This window comes from Phaenicophaeus curvirostris, chromosome 14 (genome assembly GCF_032191515.1).
Source record: "Phaenicophaeus curvirostris isolate KB17595 chromosome 14, BPBGC_Pcur_1.0, whole genome shotgun sequence".
NCBI classification, from domain to species: domain Eukaryota; kingdom Metazoa; phylum Chordata; class Aves; order Cuculiformes; family Cuculidae; genus Phaenicophaeus; species Phaenicophaeus curvirostris.
In genome coordinates, this window is record NC_091405.1 from 16,783,058 (window position 1) to 16,801,821 (window position 18,764).

Genomic DNA, 18,764 nt, shown 5'->3' on the forward strand with positions numbered 1-18,764 from the left:
TGTGATGTGTGGTCCTCCATAAACCATTTCCAGGAGAAACGTAAGGCAAGGAAAGGTCACATCACACTTAAGTAGGAGCTCCTGCTTACCACACTTGGACATCACACTTATACAGGAGCTCCAACTGAAAACATTGCTGCTGTTCTCCTAGAAAACATGTCACAGCTTAGACATTGAAAGTCCACAAGAGGACACTGTGGTGCCACATAACAGTCAAAATGTATTTACTTTAACGATATGACTCACTTGTAAAATTAGTCAGAACTGCATTGGGTGTGTGGAATAGCCATTTCTATAAAGATATGTTAATCCCACTTTCAGAGGCTGAAAAGGTTTTGGTATGTCATTTAGACCTGTTACATTTTCAGAATCTGAAGCAATCTGATCATTTCCATATGAATAAACCCAGAGAAGAGTGGACAGAGGAGACGCTGCTTTCAATAGCAAATGGGAGAAATTCAAGTTGCTGCATCTCACTCTGCTTTTCTCCTCCTCCTCTTCTCCACTAACACAGAACACAGTTAACCCAATCACTGACACCATCAGCAGGAAATCCATCACTCGAGGGAGGAAACCAGTTAGTTTTGAGTTAGATCAGATCTCTGAACCAGCTTACCCTAGTCACAAACACCAGTGCTGTCACAAGGGACAGGGGAGAAAACATGCAGCAAAGAAACAGGATAGGATGGCAGCAGCCAAAGCAAACTGGCACAAACCTCTATGGCACTGCACCTTGCTCCAGAAGGAGCATCTACGGATGATGAACGTTGTATGATTTAACAAGAAGTAATATCTTAAAGCAACTCACCACAGCTGCCTTAATCGTATTCTCTAGCTCCTGCGTGGAACTGCAGATTCTGGATTCCAGTATTCATACCATGAGTCACAATACGAGTACCAAAACCACGTCATGTGTTAGAGAATTTATTCATTAGTTGTGAATGCTTTCTACTAACAATGTTGGTCCTGGTTTAGCCAAGGCGACGCAGAATTTATCACTTCAAATTCTGAACGTTTTTGCTACAACATTTAAAATGTAAAGTAACTTTCAAGTATGCAGGTGAATTTATAGAAATCATAGATAAAAATACAGCATAGCATGACATTAACAACTCCCCCAGAAGACAACTAGTTGCATTTTAGATTATTCCATATAATCTCTCTGGACTCCATAGATGTTAAGATCCAAACCACAGTATTAAATAAGTTACATGAGTCAGAATAAAAGGGGGTGCCACAGAAGGAAATCCAGAGGACCTGGCTTGCTGATAATTACGTAGGTCTAGGCGACAGGGATTTTGTACTTCTTCTTGTGGAATTTCACTTTCCCCTACATCCATTAGTCCACTATTGTTCCGCACCTGGAAAAATTCAAAAAGTTCCCCTTGGAAGCCAGACTGGCACAGCAGCAAAAAGCTTAATGTAGCTAGCAAATGCAATGTTGTTTCAAGTGAACAAACCCAAACTGTTTTGCAAAAGCACATCTGAATGTGAGGGAACTGACATAATTTTCTTGATATTTGCTTTCCAATCTAACGCTTCTCAGAATTCAGTGCACATATATTACTGGCAAAATCCACACAGCTGCGTGTTTGCCTTGGCTTCCTCCATGTGGGGATGCATTAGCTGGAAAACCTTACGCAACAAACTCATGAGCTTTCTTCTCCTAAGTCAGCTCACAGTCTTCAAGACAGAGCTTCAAACATCTCTTACTAAATCTCACAGACCAGTTACGTGTGATGAATTCCAACCTCTTCATAACATCAGTCTGCCACACATGCAACTCAGCATTCAGTAGATATTCTGGCAGATTAACTGGAAAAGTACAGAATTCCTTATTTCTGTTCAACTATGATACCCAAAAAAGGTAGCTGGAAGAAAGATGAGTGTGAAATAGGTGTTGTCTATGTGTGTCTACCTATTTAGCCCTACAAATAAAAACAGTAGGAGGCAAGCAGTTTGCAAGTTTCAACAGAGGCTTCTGCTAAAGCTGCAGTTTAGGGGGTCCTTACTCTCATGTCATGGAACTCCATACTCCATAGTCATGGAGCAGGTGATCTTGAGTGCTATCATGAAGCACATGCAAGAGAACCGGGTGATCAGGCCCAGTCAACACAGGTTAACAAAAGGCAGGTCTTGCCAAACTAACCTGATCGCCTTCTATGACAAAGTGACTCGGCTGCTGGATGAGGGAAAGGCTGTGGATGTGGTCTTCCTGGACTTCAGCAAAGCCTTTGACACAGTTTCTCACAGCATTCTGCTTGAGAAACTGTCAGCCTCTGGGCTGGACAGGCGCACACTCTCCTGGGTGGAAAACTGGTTGGCTGGAGGGCCCAGAGAGTGGTGGTAAATGGCGTTAAATCCAGCTGGAGGCCAGTGACAAGTGGTGTCCCCAGGGCTCGGTGCTGGGTCCAGCCCTGTTCAATGTCTTTATCAATGACCTGGATGAAGGCATCGAGTGCACCCTTAGCAAGTTTGCAGATGACACTAAGCTGGGTGGAAGTGTCGATCTGCTGGAGGGTCGGGAGGCTCTGCAAAGGGATCTGAACAGGCTGGACCGCTGGGCTGAGACCAATGGCATGAGGTTTAACAAGGCCAAATGCCGGGTCCTGCACTTGGGGCACAATGACCCTGTGCAGCTACAGACTGGGAGAAGTCTATCTAGAAAGCTGCCTGGAGGAGAGGAACCTGGGGGTGTTGGTTGACAGCCGACTGAACATGAGCCAGCAGTGGCCCAGGTGGCCAAGAAGGCCAATGGCATCTTGGCTTGGATCAGAAACGACGTGACCAGCAGGTCCAGGGAGGGTATTCTCCCTCTGGACTCGGCACTGGTGAGACCAAACCCTGAATCCTGTGTTCAGTTCTGGGCCCCTCAGCACAAGAAGGATGTTGAGGCTCTGGAGAGAGTCCAGAGAAGAGCAACAAAGCTGGTGAAGGGGCTGGAGAACAGGCCTTATGAGCAACAGCTGAGAGAGCTGGAGGTGTTTAGCCTGGAGAAGAGGAGGCTGAGGGGAGACCTCATTGCTCTCTACAACTACCTGAAAGGAGGTTGTGGAGAGGAGGGTGATGGCCTCTTCTCCCAAGTGACAGGGGACGGGACAAGAGGGAATGGCCTCAAGCTGCACCAGGGGAGGTTTAGGCTGGACATTAGGAGAAAATTCTTCACAGAAAGGGTCTTTGGGCACTGGAACAGGCTGCCCAGGGAGGTGGTTGAGTCACCTTCCCTGGAGGTGTTTAAGGCACGGGTGGATGAGGTGCTGAGGGACATGGTTTAGTGTTTGATAGGAATGGTTTGCTTCGATGATCCGGTGTGTCTCTTCCAACCTGGTTATTCTATGATTCTATGATTCATGCAGACTCTCCTTCCCTCCTCTCCTCCCTCATCCTTATGGATTTGCTTCTATTATTTTCAATTAAAGCTTATTGAGGTCTAGTTATGTTTATGGCCTGTCACGGCAGAAGCCTTTTGGATAGCAGCCCAATCCCATGGCAAGAATTCAGTTTATTTGCAGGAGTCAGCATTCCTTACTGCACCAGTGGATACAACAGACTGACACTGGTACATCCGCAGTTCCTCCAAACTGTGAATTGATTCTATTTAGAAGTCAGTGATGTGTACTTATCAGATTACTGCAGAGAGGAAAAGTTCTAAAGGGCTTTGTCTGCTCTCTCTCACTTTCCTTTATTCTGCTAACACTCTTGCCATCTTGGTTTCTTTCCCAGCATTTGGAATAATTGCATTAAGTGCTTACATTCCCTCATAGCTCTCTTATTGGGGAAAAGAAAAGTGCAGTAAGGCACCTGAAGTTCCTCTTTCCCTCTTTGTTTAGCTTAGTTTTAAATCTTACCTTTTCCACTTCCCTAAAGACACGGAGAAAGTTCTCCCTTAAGACTCCCTTCAGTTCAGCTTCATTCCACCCTCTTCTTAGAAGTTCCTCAATCAAAGAAGGGTATTTAGAAACATCTTCCAGTCCCTCAGGAAAACTGTTGGCAAGAATCACATAAGAATATTCAATACACATCGCTGAAAAAAAATGTAGAAAAATATTGTTGATTAATTTTTAATTTGTGCGTGTCCACTTTTGGAGTGAGCTCAGCTACTTTTGGAGTGAGCTCAGCTTGGACCCAGTTCCTCTTCTGAGAAGTTGAAAAAAAAAACATTAAGAATTCAACTGACAAACAGAGGCAGGACTAGGACACAATGAAAGGCTTTTTCTGCACTGAGGATCCCACTAGCAGAAAAAACCCCTGTGTATTCTGGAATGAAGAGGCACTTGTGTGGATATTAAAGAAAACAAGTGAATAAACATGGAGGATATTAAAGAAAACAAAAGGAAAAAAAGTAGCAAACTCATGTATGCATTAATCCACTCTTTATATCTGGCCTTTATAGTAAGACAAAACAGCTGCATCACAGGTGGATTTATTACAATGGAAAACAAAAGGGAACCTGAAAATATACGATGAGACAAGGAGTTGCAGGCAATTTCGCGTACTCCATTCTTTAGAACGTATTTTTTTCCAAAGAATAATATTGTTTTTAATTCAGCAGTTTAGGCAGTGAAAAGAAATCTATTCAGAATCCTTTACTGAAGGCATAACAACAAGCAAAACTGACCTATGTCTTGTACCAATTCTTATCAGAATAAAAAGGAATTAGAAGTAAGAAGCTGCAAAACCTGCATTAAATGGCCATTTTAAATTTTATTTCCATGAGTCTCTGACTATGTTTTGAGGCAACTAGTATGTCCCGTTTTTCTTCTTTTCTATGGAGGGCATTACGATCCATTTCCACATTTGTAGCACTGTTTTGTACAGTTCTAAAGTAATATTTTGCCCCTCTTCCATAAAACTCGTTTTAGTACTCAACACAAAACAACTTGTAACATTTCTTTTAAGCCTGCCATCTTTTTTTTTTTTTTTTTCCCTTCAGAATTTAAGGAGCAGATGCTAATGCGTGTACAATTTTACTAACCGTTCCACTCCATCGTAGTCGCCACCAATTCCTATTGATTCTGAACCCACAATTTTCTTTATGTGGTCAAAATGATCTGAAGGAAAACATCAAAAAACGCAACATCTAAGCATCCAGCAAGAAGGAATAATACAGTTGAGACATTGACACTGGGTGACTGTTCTCCTTAATCATGGATTTTAAATCAATTCCTTTGTTAAAAAAGTCAAAAGTTAGCCTAATAATACAGATTAAAATTTAATAATGCAGTTGACATTCTGGATTATTTACTGATGCTTAACCAGATGTTATCTGTTATTAAGCATATCAGACAGCAATCTCCAAAATAACAGCTACACTGATGAGATACAAATGAGGGAAAAGACATGATCATCACAGCACATCAATTCCCAACAAGCAGCCCACACACACCAACAGGTTTTTTCATCACTCATTATATATCTATGTTTTCCACTCATAATTAGAAAGGTTTAAGATGTTTTCCAGAAAGTAACAACTACTTTGGGATTAATGGTTCTCTGCTCCCTTTGGGAACATAATGTCCTACAGCTACGCACTTTGTACCTCTTGTAATTGTTTAACGAATAGTAGCTCCAGGAGTACCTAGCACTGTGGTAACATGTGAAAGGGAATAAACAAGCAGTATAATTTACACAATTTCAAAAATGACACAGACACCAGCAAATTCACAGAAGACACCCACAAAAACTACAGTATATTAACTTCAAACCTGCAAGGGTAGAAACATTAACAACTTCTCTGCCACAGGCCAGTACATCTGCATTGAAAGTCACCATAATAATTCCCTTGTTCTTTTTCTGAAAGATATGAAGAGATAGGTGATGAGTGGACACTCAAGTGTCCTGCAAACCTCATAGGCACTGCATACAGATCCTTCTACATCCATCAGTTGGTGAGTGTAATAACACACTAAGTCAAGGCTCACACGTCAACACAAGGCTTTGTCCGTCTGTCCTTTACCATGAGTTCATTACATTCTCATGTAGCCTCAAATCAGCAGGAGTCTAGTGACTGCGAAACAAACTCAACCAGAATTTCAAAGTATTTGCAAACACTTTATTTTTGTGGCCAAAGACAAAATAGAACCCAAAGAAAACGTTTCAGGAGCAAACGTGTAACTTGCTGCTCAGGGATCTACTTATAAACCCAATTCAAAGATGATGAAGAGTAAACACTACCTCTTGAACACACAAGTTTGCCTCAAACTGCCCAAACATTGCCACCAAAAAAAAAAAAAGCCCCAAAATAACTCTTTAAAAGCAACAAAGCCTCAAACAAACAAAACAAAAGAAAAAAAAAAAGACCCAAAACCAAACCCCATATCACTCACCAGTTCCTGAAGGATATCATCAGGGACATTTCTTGAGTGATTACAAACAGAAAAAGCTGAGGAATGGCTGAAAATGACTGGGGCTTTTGAGATATTCAGTGCAGCTCTTGCAGTGGAATATGATGTATGAGATAAATCTATCAGCATACCCAGGCGATTCATCTCCTTTACCACTTCCTAAAACAGATTTCCAGGCAACAGTGTCAGTATGAAATTTCCTTAAAGGAAACTGTTTAGCTGATATATATAAACAGATAAATAAATTCTGTAGCTGTCAGCTAGTCACGAACATGCTATGTCTATCAATTTTAAAGTAATTTATTCACTCACAATTAACTAGCACATCACCACACACTCAAAAAGCTTAGTCAGTCTGAAATAAGTAATTCGAACTGTTATTCACATCCCACTACTTCTGCTTATTAATTCATAAATCTGATCTATATTAATACAATTGTTTTAATTAAATCCACCACTTCTTTTACCCTAAGGAACATTCCAGGGAATTTGGCTTGACTGAACCCTGATCACCTCCTAACTATAAAGTAATGACTTTTTAATAAGTTGCTTTTGAAAAGATAAGGCCAGAAGTTGTTAGCTGCACGAGAGATTGCTTAGATTATTATTCTAAAGAGAGCCTTACTTGGCCAAATGCAGTCAGACCAATAACATCAGGATAAAAGTTGTGTATTCCTTTAGATGACGATTCAGACCTTAAAAATGGGAGTGAGTGAAGAAAAACATTGTATTATTCTGGAAACTACAGTACCAGCAACTAGAACTTTTTATGCTACACACAGTAAACACTATTACTATGTCACATAGCCAAATATAGGGACTATGAGCCACATAGTCTCTTGCTTATGCAGTGCTTCTTATGTTCATAGCTGCTTTTTGAACAACATACCTTCAGGTTCAGGCCTGTCTCGCAATGCAAGACAAGCAAAGAGACACTCAACAGCAATTTTCTGATTAAACAACCTTCATCAGAGAAGAAGATACACTGAAATGTCAGCTACCTATTAGCCAGAAAGCCTGTCTCTGCACACAATCCCCTTTCCTTGAGTCAGTACAAGAAGGAATTCTGTCAATCCAGCAAAGAGTAGGTGGTAATATTCTGATACAGGAATCAAGTAGCCATCTTTGTAGCCGCATGTGAAACCTGTACTTCTAAACCATCCAGAGAAGACACTGTTGAAGGCTGCTGACAGCATTTGTCACAGCATTATCCACACCATACACATTTTTAGTACTTTTTTTTGGCCTGTTTTGCTCTATGCAACTTTCCTAATAAAGCAAAGGGGACAGCAATTTTGCCTGCCATCTTTGTGTTGTTAGCCAAGTTTAAAAGCTCCTACATTGGCAACACAACAAGCGCTACGTCACAGATCCTTCAGTCTCCTACTTGACACATGGCAAATGTTTACCCCAGAAACCTATCATCTTCGACTTGGTTCACAGTCTATCATGGATGAACTGTGTGTCTGAATCCATGTTTTCCCCATCTCGGAGCTGCCAACGCTTTGCACTAGATGGTTGCACAAACATACGGACATTAGTTACCAAGGTGTATTGCAGGAATGTGTTAAAGTCATGTAACGAACACCCAGGTCGTAATACATCCTCAGTGTTGCCAGACTGCTGTCAATGGAATGACCACCTTCTATTCCAATCAAACACGCAATCTTTCTACCGTCAGAGATACCTGGAAACAACAAAGGAAGACGATTCCAAAGTCGTTTCATCACAGACAAGAAGCCAGCAGTACTGAGCAACAATCATAATTGTAAAAAGCGATAATACTGACATTTTTATAGAGAAGTTGATGCTACAGTATGTTTAAATTGCAAATTTGCTCATGGCTGCAGTAGGCCAGGACTGTGCACAGAGTCAGTTATACAGGATCAGAGGAAAAATCATAGAATCATAGAATCACCAGGTTGGAAAAGACCCACTGGATCATTGAGTCCAACCATTCCTATCAAACACTAACCCATGCCCCTCAGCGCCTCGTCCACCCGTCCCTTAAACACCTCCAGGGAAGGTGACTCAACCACCTCCCTGGGCAGCCTGTTCCAGTGACCAAAAAAAAAAAGCTGAAGTTAAATTTACTCTTTAAACTGGGATAATTTGCTCGTGTGCAGCACTCTGTCTTTGGCACATACCTCCTGCAAACCCCCATTTTACAAGAAAGAGCCTCACCTTTGGAAGTTGTCACCAGTTCAAGCTCTTCGTAGCTGTTACACATCCTCTTGACAACATCAATTTGCTCTAAGGTCAGACGCACAGCATCCTTGTTCTGAGCGCTGCAAAGAACATACACTGACCAAAACTGAAAGAGACATTGACACGTAAACTAGATAATTTGTGCTTCAGCTTGGAAACTTTCATTTGCCAACAGTGAAGTTCACAAGCACAGACCAAAATAATTCCATACAGCTTGCAACAAGTTTTCACTATAATTCCCCACCCCGAAAAGGAAGAGTTACCATGCAAGGTACGAGCATCCACCCCAGACAATTAAAGCTTCCCAACACCCTCGCTGCCCCGCAGTACATGCAGGGAAGTGGACACAAGTTTATATTATCTATCCCAAAACAAAAGCCTCTGTTCTGGTTAAAGGTAAATGGATTATAAAACACAAATTTTGAAACACAAATGTTATGGAAAAGCATCTGTGGCTTTTTGGTTTCATTAGTTTGGGGGTTTTTTCCAACAGAAAGAGCTAAAATCAAAGTCCAAGAATACTTTTGGGATTGTAAAGGGCAGGAGACAAATATAAAAACATGTTCTCAGACTCACAATCACAGCAGTACATACCTGAGCTCCTACATAACCAGCCTGGAGTTTTGCAAGGTTTGTGTGGGTCCTGTTGATTTCTCTCAAGTTGACTCTACTGAGTCTATTTTGGTAAAATATTCTCAGCCGCAGGGCGAAGTCATTGTGACTAGAATTGAAAACAGATAGGGCTTGTGACAGAAACAAAGCTGCTCTCCCCTTCTAACCCAAACGTCATTCCTTCTACTGTTCATAGTCCATTAGACCATTAATTGCCAATAATCCTAGCAGTAACATGTGCTTATAAGTCTCCTTCTTGTGAGAACAAGCCTAATTTCTTAACTCGGCCAGCAAGAGACATTTTTATATCCGTTGTGTTTCTGTATCTATTTTTCTCCCTATCATTTCTGAATGAAGAACTGAAATCAGACACCACACTCCTTTGAAGCAAGTTCTTGTGGTAGAGTTATCAGTGCTGCCTGTACTAGCATACTCAGTGTTCGTGTTCCTGGGTCAAAACATACTCACCACAAACATCATTCCTTCAAGCTGGAAGGGTACCCTTTTAGAGTATGATGCCTGCTTTCTACCACTGCACAGAAGTCATCGCTATTAAATCATCAGAAGGAAATGAGGGCATTGTCCAAAGGGAACCAATAAATAAGTGGCAAAAAATGACCAGAAAAATCACAGATGCATTTAGAATCAATTAAGTACCCTCCGAACCAAAATTCCTTCCAGATAAGTCACTGCAACAGTAACTAACTGCCACGTTAGTACCAGCCTGTCTCTACTCATCTAAACACACTTCAGCATTTCCTACTCACTTGTCAAGATTCACAAAGAGGGTTTAGTTGAACATATTTTATATACCCGTCGATTAAACGTGTATGTTGCATCAGCTCGATAGCTCTCTCTCTCACTGATTTCGCACAGCTGAATGGCACAGTATTAGAGAAGCACATCAGCAGCCACAGTAACAACTTTGTTGTATTTGCCTTCATTTCCATTTTCCGGTTTGCTTAAGCGAAGAGATATCACAATTATTTGTTGATGACAATGAAACAGCAAAATCTCCAGTCTGCAAGGGTTGTAGGCTTAGCAGTATAGACAGCCAAACTGTCTCTCCTCCTGGTAAGGCTGGGGTGAACTCTGCAGGAGGAAAGAAAGAAAGAGAATAACGAACTAAAGGAAAGGTAGCACTGGAAGCTGTAAACCAGCTACCTTCTCCCAACGATTTCGTGGTTTTTCACGTACAACCGCTCCTTAAACTCTGCTGCTGCCACCAGCTGACAGATGGAGAGAACCAATTCCTCAGCCAGAGCCTGATGGAACCTAGAGTCACACCTCTGAAAAAGCAGCTCCCAAAACACCACCACAAGATATGTTTCTCATTACATTAATGGGGTTTTTTTTTTCCTCTTATTATTTGGGAATGAACAATGAAACAGGTTTTGAGAAATTAAAAAAAGGCAGGTCCTCCTTGTGAGCAAGCTCTATTGTTAACACACACGCAGCATATCGGAGCATTTGCAGATGAAGTCTATTGAACTCTAACACTTTTCCACACCTTAGCAATGGTCACTTTATTTCTATCTCTTCTATCTAAACCAAATATATGACTAGGAAGTGAAAATAATTTTGCATTGAAAAGGGTGTTTTTTTCCCACCCCCAACATGCAGAGTTACTGGCGGGATTAACTACAAAGCTGAGGAGCAGACACTTCCTTCATCCATTGGAGTGTCATCCTAATTACATGCATCTGCCCTGGGAATTCTTTCAAATCAAAGAAATTTCACTAAAATTCTAGTATTGCAGAGCTGATGTTCAAATTTTTCCAAAAGAAAAGGCGACAGTGGCATTGGAAGTAACTTCAGGTCACACTAAGCAGACTGCCTCTTGATGGCATCCTGTTCTAAAAACATCTCTTTCTTCCTCTTACCGGAACATTCTGACTATAAAAATGAAAGCCAAAATAAGAGCGGGCCTGTAACCAAGGTACTGAAAAGCAGCACAGTGAAAATCATATTAAGATCCTTATATTTTCAGCTCATATATGTATTAAACCATTTTCCTATCACCTGTAATACACACAGCATGAATCAAAGGAGAACTCGGCTGGCTTATTTCCCCTGGGAATAATTGTAAATACATTTGTAAAGGATAATTCCTTTTACCTAATTTGCTTAAATAATAAATTGCTTAATAATAATTTACTTATTTTAATTTACTGAAACCAGTAAAAGCTTAATTAAGCTGTGCAATTAAGATGCTTTAAAATAAAGACTAACCTATTTGGCATGTATTTTCTCACTATATCGAAGTCACGTAAAAAGTTAAAAAAAATTAAGAAATGATGTTACGACTTGGGTCTAGAAAGGTGCAAACTGCTATTCTAAAAAAATCCTTTAACTTTGACAAAAATCCCTAAGGTTGTTCTTGTGAGAAACTGTCTCAGGCCTTTTCTGGTTCACAAGATCTGTGAATTCATTAAATTGTGGGACCATCTGATGGGAAGTACTTTTGAACAGTGGGAATGTATAATCTTACACAAAAGGGAGAGCAGAGAAGCTGGTTTAAAATCAGCCTTGAAGTGGTCTCAGAAAGAAATGCTGGGACAGCTGGACAAACACAGTAGCATGCAGGCACAACAAAGATCCAAAATAAATATAATACCAGGGGAGCTGCAGCATCAGTTAAAGAAAACTAATAAACCTCACCCCTTAATGTCCCTTACAAGAAAAATATAACGTAAGGAATAGCATAGAGAGAATTTGTGAAGTACAGCAGCTGATGGCTACACGGAAGGAAGCCCTCTAGAAATAGATTCACCCTTTGAAGATGCTTGAGAGTCTATGTTGTCAGTCAGTCTGTCCCAAAGAAACGTGTAACACTGCAAGAGCCAATGAGCACAAAAAAGTTCTCTGCTGACTTTCAGCTCCACTCCAGCTCTGCAAACCATCCCAGGTTTGCACCATACCGATAAACACAGTGGTGAAGAGATAAGGAGGGAGGGGCAAAATGCAGCTCTATCTCTTCTTCCACATTACATTTCAGAGACAAAATGTCTCTTTCTGTAGCCACCTTTGCATCTCCCATTGAGAGCAGAACTGCTTCTCATCCCCACGGTACCTCTGCACGCAGGACAGGCACGGCAGCTCTGGGGCATCGAGCTCAGAAAAGCCACAAGCCCGCAGCCCAAAATAAACCGTGACAGTCCCTGGGGAGCTGCGACAGGCACAGAACGAGTCTTTGCAGACACATGGTATAGAAATAAAGCTTTACTTCTTCACACTGGTTAGTATCTACCACCAGTTTACATTCTCCAGGTTCTTCACTGCCAGGTAGCGCTGTCACCACAACACAAACGCTGCGGAGCACTGAGTATTCCCACAGGAGGGAAGACAGAGCTATAACAGAGCAGGAGGGGCACATCTGCCATATAAGAATGCAATAAGGCAGGGCTGCCTCTTGAAATAGGTACATTTTAATGGAAAGTTTCACAGTAAAAAAGGAAAGGTTTTCTGCATGTTTGTCATTTACTATCTTTGGGAGCACAGTTAAGCTGCCTGGCCCCTCCTGTCCATTGCATTAATATTCAAATTGGTTGAAGTATTTTGCCAAATAAAATATATAAGTTGCAAGAAAATAGAACCCGCAGCTCAAGATAATAACATATCCTGAAACAGTGAAGAAGGCTGATTCCCCCACACCCCGTGAGTTATGCTGACATAATCCTAGTGTGGCTCTGAATCAACTGCCTCAAACCATGGCAGCAGCTTAGTTGCAACGGCACAAATAACAGAAGGAGAGCAAGACCCTAGGTATAAGCTTCCTTGCTGATGGCTGACAAAAGCATGGATTCTCTCCATTCCTTAAATAACTATCAAACATAATTAGTCATACATAGATATTAAATGTACTTTTAGGAACAGAACACATGCACCACAGCACAAAGTAGGCTTGTGAAAAAAAGATACTGGTGCCTTTGAAACTCACCTTGTCAACAAGATAGTCTTTCAAATCTTCCTCAGTTTTCCCTTGGAATTCCTTCCGCTATCACCAGCCCTGAATCATGTCAGGTTTGTCTTTTTCCCTTCTTAGAAACCTTCTCACTGTTGTATTACAATTTATAATTTCCAGCCTCCTGTTCCTTCTCTGCCTGTGCAAATATGCAATGAAGCACATGAGAAAACATGGTATTGCTAAACTTACTGCTTAAGACAGGAATAAAGGGGACTAAATAGAGTAATGGTTGTAAACTATTTCAGGATCTCTAGGAAAGATAAAAGAACAAGGACAGCTTATTCCAAGCTTTCTGGGAAAGAGAAACCACTAGGAGCAATAGTACTTCCATATATAGAGAAAGTCACTCTTGGCTTTCAGCCCTGGATTTAAGTGCATCCTTGGATATTCCACGTTACCCACCACAAGACGACTAAGTTGGCAAGACTCCTTTGCAACTTAATTATAGGAGCTACACTGCTTCCTCCCTTAAAATACTTCCATTACAGGTAAAAATTATGTTTTAACTCCAGAAAGATTCCCTTCAGAAAATGATATATCAGGTAAAACTGTGTCCAGCTTAGGAGCGCTGCCTTCAGTGGAAAGGCTGGCCAGGGGTATTTAATGCAAGAAGCCAGCTGGCTGCTTGGTTATTGCACAGTCCCCTCTTTCTCAGATCTGGCAATACTGCTTTCCTGGAATGCAAACCAGACTGCCTGGAATAGAACGTACAGACTTAAGCAAACAACTACTCCAAGGTTCCCCTTGGTGAATGTGCTCCCTTACCGCATGGACCACAACAGGTTTCAGAGCTGCAGTTAGCAGATTATATGAAAGGAACGTTCTTTCTCCCAGTTACCCCATTAGCCTCCGTACCCCAAGCTCTTATTCCTTGTTTAACATGTGCGCTCCCCCATGCTTGGGTCAGTGCAAACCGTGTCCCCCCAGACCCCACTCCTGACAGGCTCATAGGCTGTGACAGGGGTTTGCCTGGATCCAAAATATTTATAATAATCTGGAAGCATTTGGATACTGCTTTCAAAACCAATGCTACAAAACAGTGAAAGAGACAAAGGCCGCAAGGATGAGCATTACAGAGCTTTGAGTTTGACCATAATTATAGAATGGTTTGGGTTGGAAGAGACCTTAAAGCCCATCCAGTTCCACCCCCTGCCACAGGCAGGGACACCTCCCACTGGATCTGTTTGCTCCAAGCCCCATCCAACCTGGCCTTGAACACCTCCAGGGATGGGGCAGCCACCACTTCTCCGGGCAAGCCTCATAACCCTCACAGTAAAAACTTGCTTTCTAATACCTAATTAAAATCTCTCACCTCTCAGCTTAAAACCGTTACCCCTTGGTAACGGTTCCTCTCACAGCCAGTAATGAACATAGCTTCAACACAAGAAAGTTGAAGTACTATTAAGCACTACTTAAGTACTTGGACCACAGTGGAGTTTTACCTGCCTCTTCTCACAGCTGGGTTAAGCAGCGTACTCAAGTAAAAACTCTCAGTGAAGATGGCTGTGAACAATTGTAAAAAGAGATAATTTTGCACTTTCAAACACACCATTGGCTTTTTCTGGGTTTTTTTTGTTGGGATCTTTGGGTGGAGTGTTTTTGTGCTGCCCACAGTCTTCCAATCTAAAAGAGAGCACCATGCTTTCTTCTGGTCACGGCACGCAAATGAAAGATTAAGGAACAGCAATTACTGGAGAGACAATCACCCTCAAAATCCTTCCTCTGGTGGGAGTGGTGTCTTAGAAAAGAAGTTTTGCTTCCATAAACAAACATCAGAAATATGCAGGCATTGTGAGACCCAAACCCCTCCATGAAACAGCATTTCTACAGAACTGTAAAGGATAGAAAGCAATCAGTTGTTTGTTTTATGCTTTGTGGTAATCATAGGGAGCTCCCTTAAATGTCAAAGCACAAATACAGGCTTTTCTTTTCACCAGAAATGCCAACTTTGTTAACACAGCAAAAAAAAAAATCCTTGTCTAAACTAGAAAACGTTAAGTGTGTTGGTGGCAGCTCATCATGCAAAATATTAAAAAGGAAAGGTCAGAAAATTGCCCAAGCATCAAAATTCTGGCAAGCTGGTATCACAAACGCAAATTAGTTTCTGCAGGCAGTTTTTGGGTTTGAATTCTTCAAATCAAAATATAGGTCAGATCTGCAGCCTGCGTCTCTAGAGATGCGTCAGATCCTGACAAAATTGCTTCAAAGGTAACACTAAGATTTTGTATACATTATTAGTTTTCATCCAAGTATTTCCTTTTTTTCCCCATCAATGTGAAGTCCACAGTGATTCTAAGGAAAATTTTTAAGCAGGAAATTTACATAAATGTTCTTCAAGTGGTTTAGTTGCTAACAGAAATTACACTTAGCAGTACATTATCAAATCTCCATTCTGTGTATTTGTACAAAAATGCTATTCCTGGTAGCTCAAAGAATTTCATAGATAAAAGTGCCTTCAAGGTTTCATGCAAAATATTCTTTATATTTTGACAGTAAGACTCATTTGCCTTTGAAACTATTTAGGTAAAAAAAAAAATAAGAGAGACATGCAAGTGTATCATCATTCAGAAACTGGTTCTTGGAAACTGAAGTATTTCACACTTCACAAATTTCAGAACAAGGTAATTAGGCATCCCTACTTAAATAACATTTATAATACAAAACCCACACAGCTTTTTTTCCATGCTGACTGAGCAGAGTTGAAAAGTAGAAGTTGACATGAGATTTATAGCTTTTTCTTGTTTATCTGAAGGCTCCTTGGAGCAGGTTACCTCTTGGGGAAAGGCAGCCATGTCCAAATCCACAGTCCACTGTGTCAGAGGCAACAGCTACAGCTTGGCACCAGGTCCTACTGTCATCGGAGCAGCAACCAAGAATCGTCCTCTACTTCTTTAGCTCACGTCAAAGGCTTCAAGCTCAACAGGCACTTGGCACTTGCCGCTTTCAGAGATCCAGGTTCTGTGGGAGAGCTTTCATTTCAGCTACCGCCCACCCTGAGACACACAAGCCTTGTGCTGTGTTCAAAACCAGCATTTCCTCCCTCTTGTGGCAGGCTGGTTGGACAATCCATCACGAATCTGCTCTCTGACACATGCCGCGTTCAGCGCTACTCTGTCTCTATTGCTTAGAAATAAGTTTCCCTCACCACAGAGTAATTGGAAGGGATTTCTGGTGTGGGATGTCATTTAGTCCAGCCACATGATCCCAGCTACAGTAACTCCAAAGTTAAGTCACGTCATTCAGGCTCTCATCCAGTGGAAGTTTTGATGTCCTCAAGGGAAAAGATTATACAACCTTCCCAGGAGCCTGTTCCAGGGCTTGCTTATTCACATGGTGATTATTTGGTTGTTTTCCCTTATATTCAACTGGAATCTCCCTTGCTGCAATTTATAGTGATTGCTTCTGATCTCCTTGCTGACCTGCTCTGAAAAGAGTCTCCTAGATTTGAACTTACAGGTACAGGTATGCACATTACTGCTGAGCTGACTGCAGCATTGACTATACCTAAGCCAATAAATACCTACTAAACGTGCTGGATTTCCATTGGGACTTAGTGCCACCATACAATATTTTCAAGGATCAAAACGCTCAAGGTGACCTTTCCAAAGATACTTGTGTCTCTAAGCCTACAGGGATTTTTCACTCCCTTTGTGGGAGCTGACAGTTTGGAAATGAAGAAATACGTGCAAAACCACAGTCCTGCAGTTTCACAAGAAGTAAAATCTGCTTATAGTCTTTTTTATTTTACTTTATAGTTTGTACAGGAAACCAAGAGGGCATCACGCTTCTGTTTATCAAACCATTGCAGAGAAATAACCAGCTCTCACAATCAAAATTCCCACAGAGCTGTTGCAGAAGTCATGTCTTAACGGGAACTCTAGTCTGGACTTAACTGGTCTGCCTAGTTCCCAGTTACTGGAAAACTTAAACAGAAACTTCCACATCACTCAAAATTCTGCTACACACGGACAATTTGGTAAACTTCACTTATAAACATTTACTCTCAACTCAAGTGGACTAAGGATCCCTAAACACAGCACAAATACAGTATCAGGAGAAAAGACAAATATTTTCTTTAGACAATATCCTCTGCCTAATCTGAAACTTAATCCAGGCCGGGTCCATTTTTCTGCTTATGACAGGAAACCATCTCCCAAATTTAATTTAATTGAGTTTAAAGCAGCAAATAAGTTAGGATCCATTTTCCCACCAGTGGTCCACCTGTAGCTTATGTTTCCTTGTTATTTTTCAACTTTTCAAATTCCCCTTCCCTTTTTCCAAAGTAATATCATGTAACCACCATTGCTTCCAGTTTATTTTTCCTATTCTCTCTCCTTGCAAAGTCAAGTTTAACTTCTGATCTCTGCCTAAAACTGTTTCCACATGCCTCCAGGAAAACTAAGCTCACCAGCACCTTGTTCAAGAACATTTTTTGCTGAGCTCCTGCTTGGACTTCTAATAATTCCTCTCTACAGATTCAGCACATAGCCAACTTTTAAAGATGCAAAAAGCCAAATTTGTCCTTTGGCTCACAGTCAGGTTGCTTCTGTCTTTTCATTCCAATAGCCTTGGATAAGCCTTAGCACTTGTTTGTGTATAATGATTCTTATAACATGGCATTTGTGATGCGTCTTGCCTGCAAAGTCCATCTGCAGGGCCATTCTCTATTCCTGAGAGGTATCTTTATTGCCCAGAACATCGTTACACAGCTGTCTCTCCCTCATAATAACTATCTCTATGTTTATATCATGTAATACTCACCTCAGACATATTTTGGAGCAAACTGAGAAGCTATAAAATAACTGCAGCACTTGCACTCATACCCACTGCTGTCAGGAGCCAGAGGGAGTGCTAGTGCTTTCACCATCACCACAAATTAAACTGTAGATAACCACAGCTGGGAAAGCAGAGCACTGCAAATGCAGATGCAGCAGCCACTTTTAACTGGTTTAATTTGGTTTCTCCATAAAATCCTTACACACTACGGGCTAGTGGCATCACATACCCTATATAATAGCACTCCAGCATTTGACATGGATATAGTTTCGTATGGGAATCAGCTTTAAAACCACATACAGTGAAATGGCTTAGAAACAAACCACATTAATATGGTATTATAAAGGCTGTTTATCAAGTATCTGAACTTGCTATCTCATGTCTGTGTAAAGTTTGCAATCTCCAAGACTGTCAGTTTGGCATTTCTTGAGTGCAGGCACCAGTGTTCATTAGAAACAGTTTAAAACGTTAGGAAGAGGAAATCCCATGTATAAAGGTTTCCGTTTGCATAAAACCCGCAAAACAGGCAGTCTTAAGTATTGCAAATTAAATTCCCTCTGTTTCTTTTGCTGATCTCACTATTAGCTTCAGGTCCTAAAATGGAGTGAGTTCATACTTGAAGGGAGTGTTGATGGGAGGTTTGTTGGTTAGTTTAATCTGTTTAAATCAGACTCTTAACAACAATTTTTTATACAAATACCAAAGTTGTCGTGGGTTCTCTCTGATTTACATTCTGCTTCCATAGAATTAGTTTCTGTAGTGTGTTGGACAGGAAAATGAAGCAGCTGCAGAACAAAAAAGTTGCAATGTGCTTATCTATTAATTTAAATTATTATTATTTTAAAGTACTAGGAACA

At 41.0% G+C, this 18,764-nt stretch overlaps 1 protein-coding gene across 3 annotated transcripts; it reads right to left on the reverse strand.

Annotated features, from left to right (window-relative positions):
• Positions 1 to 910: 910 nt before the first annotated feature.
• LOC138726527 (dipeptidase 2-like) lies at positions 911 to 16,142 on the reverse strand. Of its 3 annotated transcripts, XM_069868359.1 has the most exons (12): positions 15,903 to 16,142; positions 13,105 to 13,267; positions 9,978 to 10,256; positions 9,147 to 9,273; positions 8,529 to 8,658; positions 7,890 to 8,031; positions 6,970 to 7,039; positions 6,327 to 6,503; positions 5,706 to 5,793; positions 4,976 to 5,051; positions 3,849 to 3,984; positions 911 to 1,361 (listed from the first exon to the last, which is right to left on the reverse strand). In XM_069868359.1, the coding sequence occupies exons 3-12, from the start codon at positions 10,112 to 10,114 to the stop codon at positions 1,179 to 1,181; spliced, it is 1,266 nt and encodes a 421-aa protein (XP_069724460.1). In that variant the 5' UTR covers positions 10,115 to 10,256; positions 13,105 to 13,267; positions 15,903 to 16,142; the 3' UTR covers positions 911 to 1,178. The 3 variants fall into 3 exon arrangements, with proteins under 3 accessions (XP_069724460.1, XP_069724461.1, XP_069724462.1); XM_069868360.1 differs by lacking the exon at positions 13,105 to 13,267; XM_069868361.1 differs by lacking the exon at positions 15,903 to 16,142 and having other exon boundaries at positions 1,222 to 1,871; positions 13,105 to 13,425.
• Between the last annotated feature and the right edge of the window lie 2,622 nt (positions 16,143 to 18,764).

Coding starts and splice junctions, on each gene's coding strand:
- LOC138726527 (XM_069868360.1), bottom strand. CDS start 10,114: ATGGAAATGAAGGCAAATACAACAAAGTTGTTACTGTGGCTGCTGATG. Junction 9,274..9,977: donor CATACACGTTTAATCGACGG/GTATATAAAATA, acceptor TTTCAATTCTAG/TCACAATGACTTCGCCCTGC. Junction 8,659..9,146: donor CTGGTTATGTAGGAGCTCAG/GTATGTACTGCT, acceptor TGTCTCTTTCAG/TTTTGGTCAGTGTATGTTCT.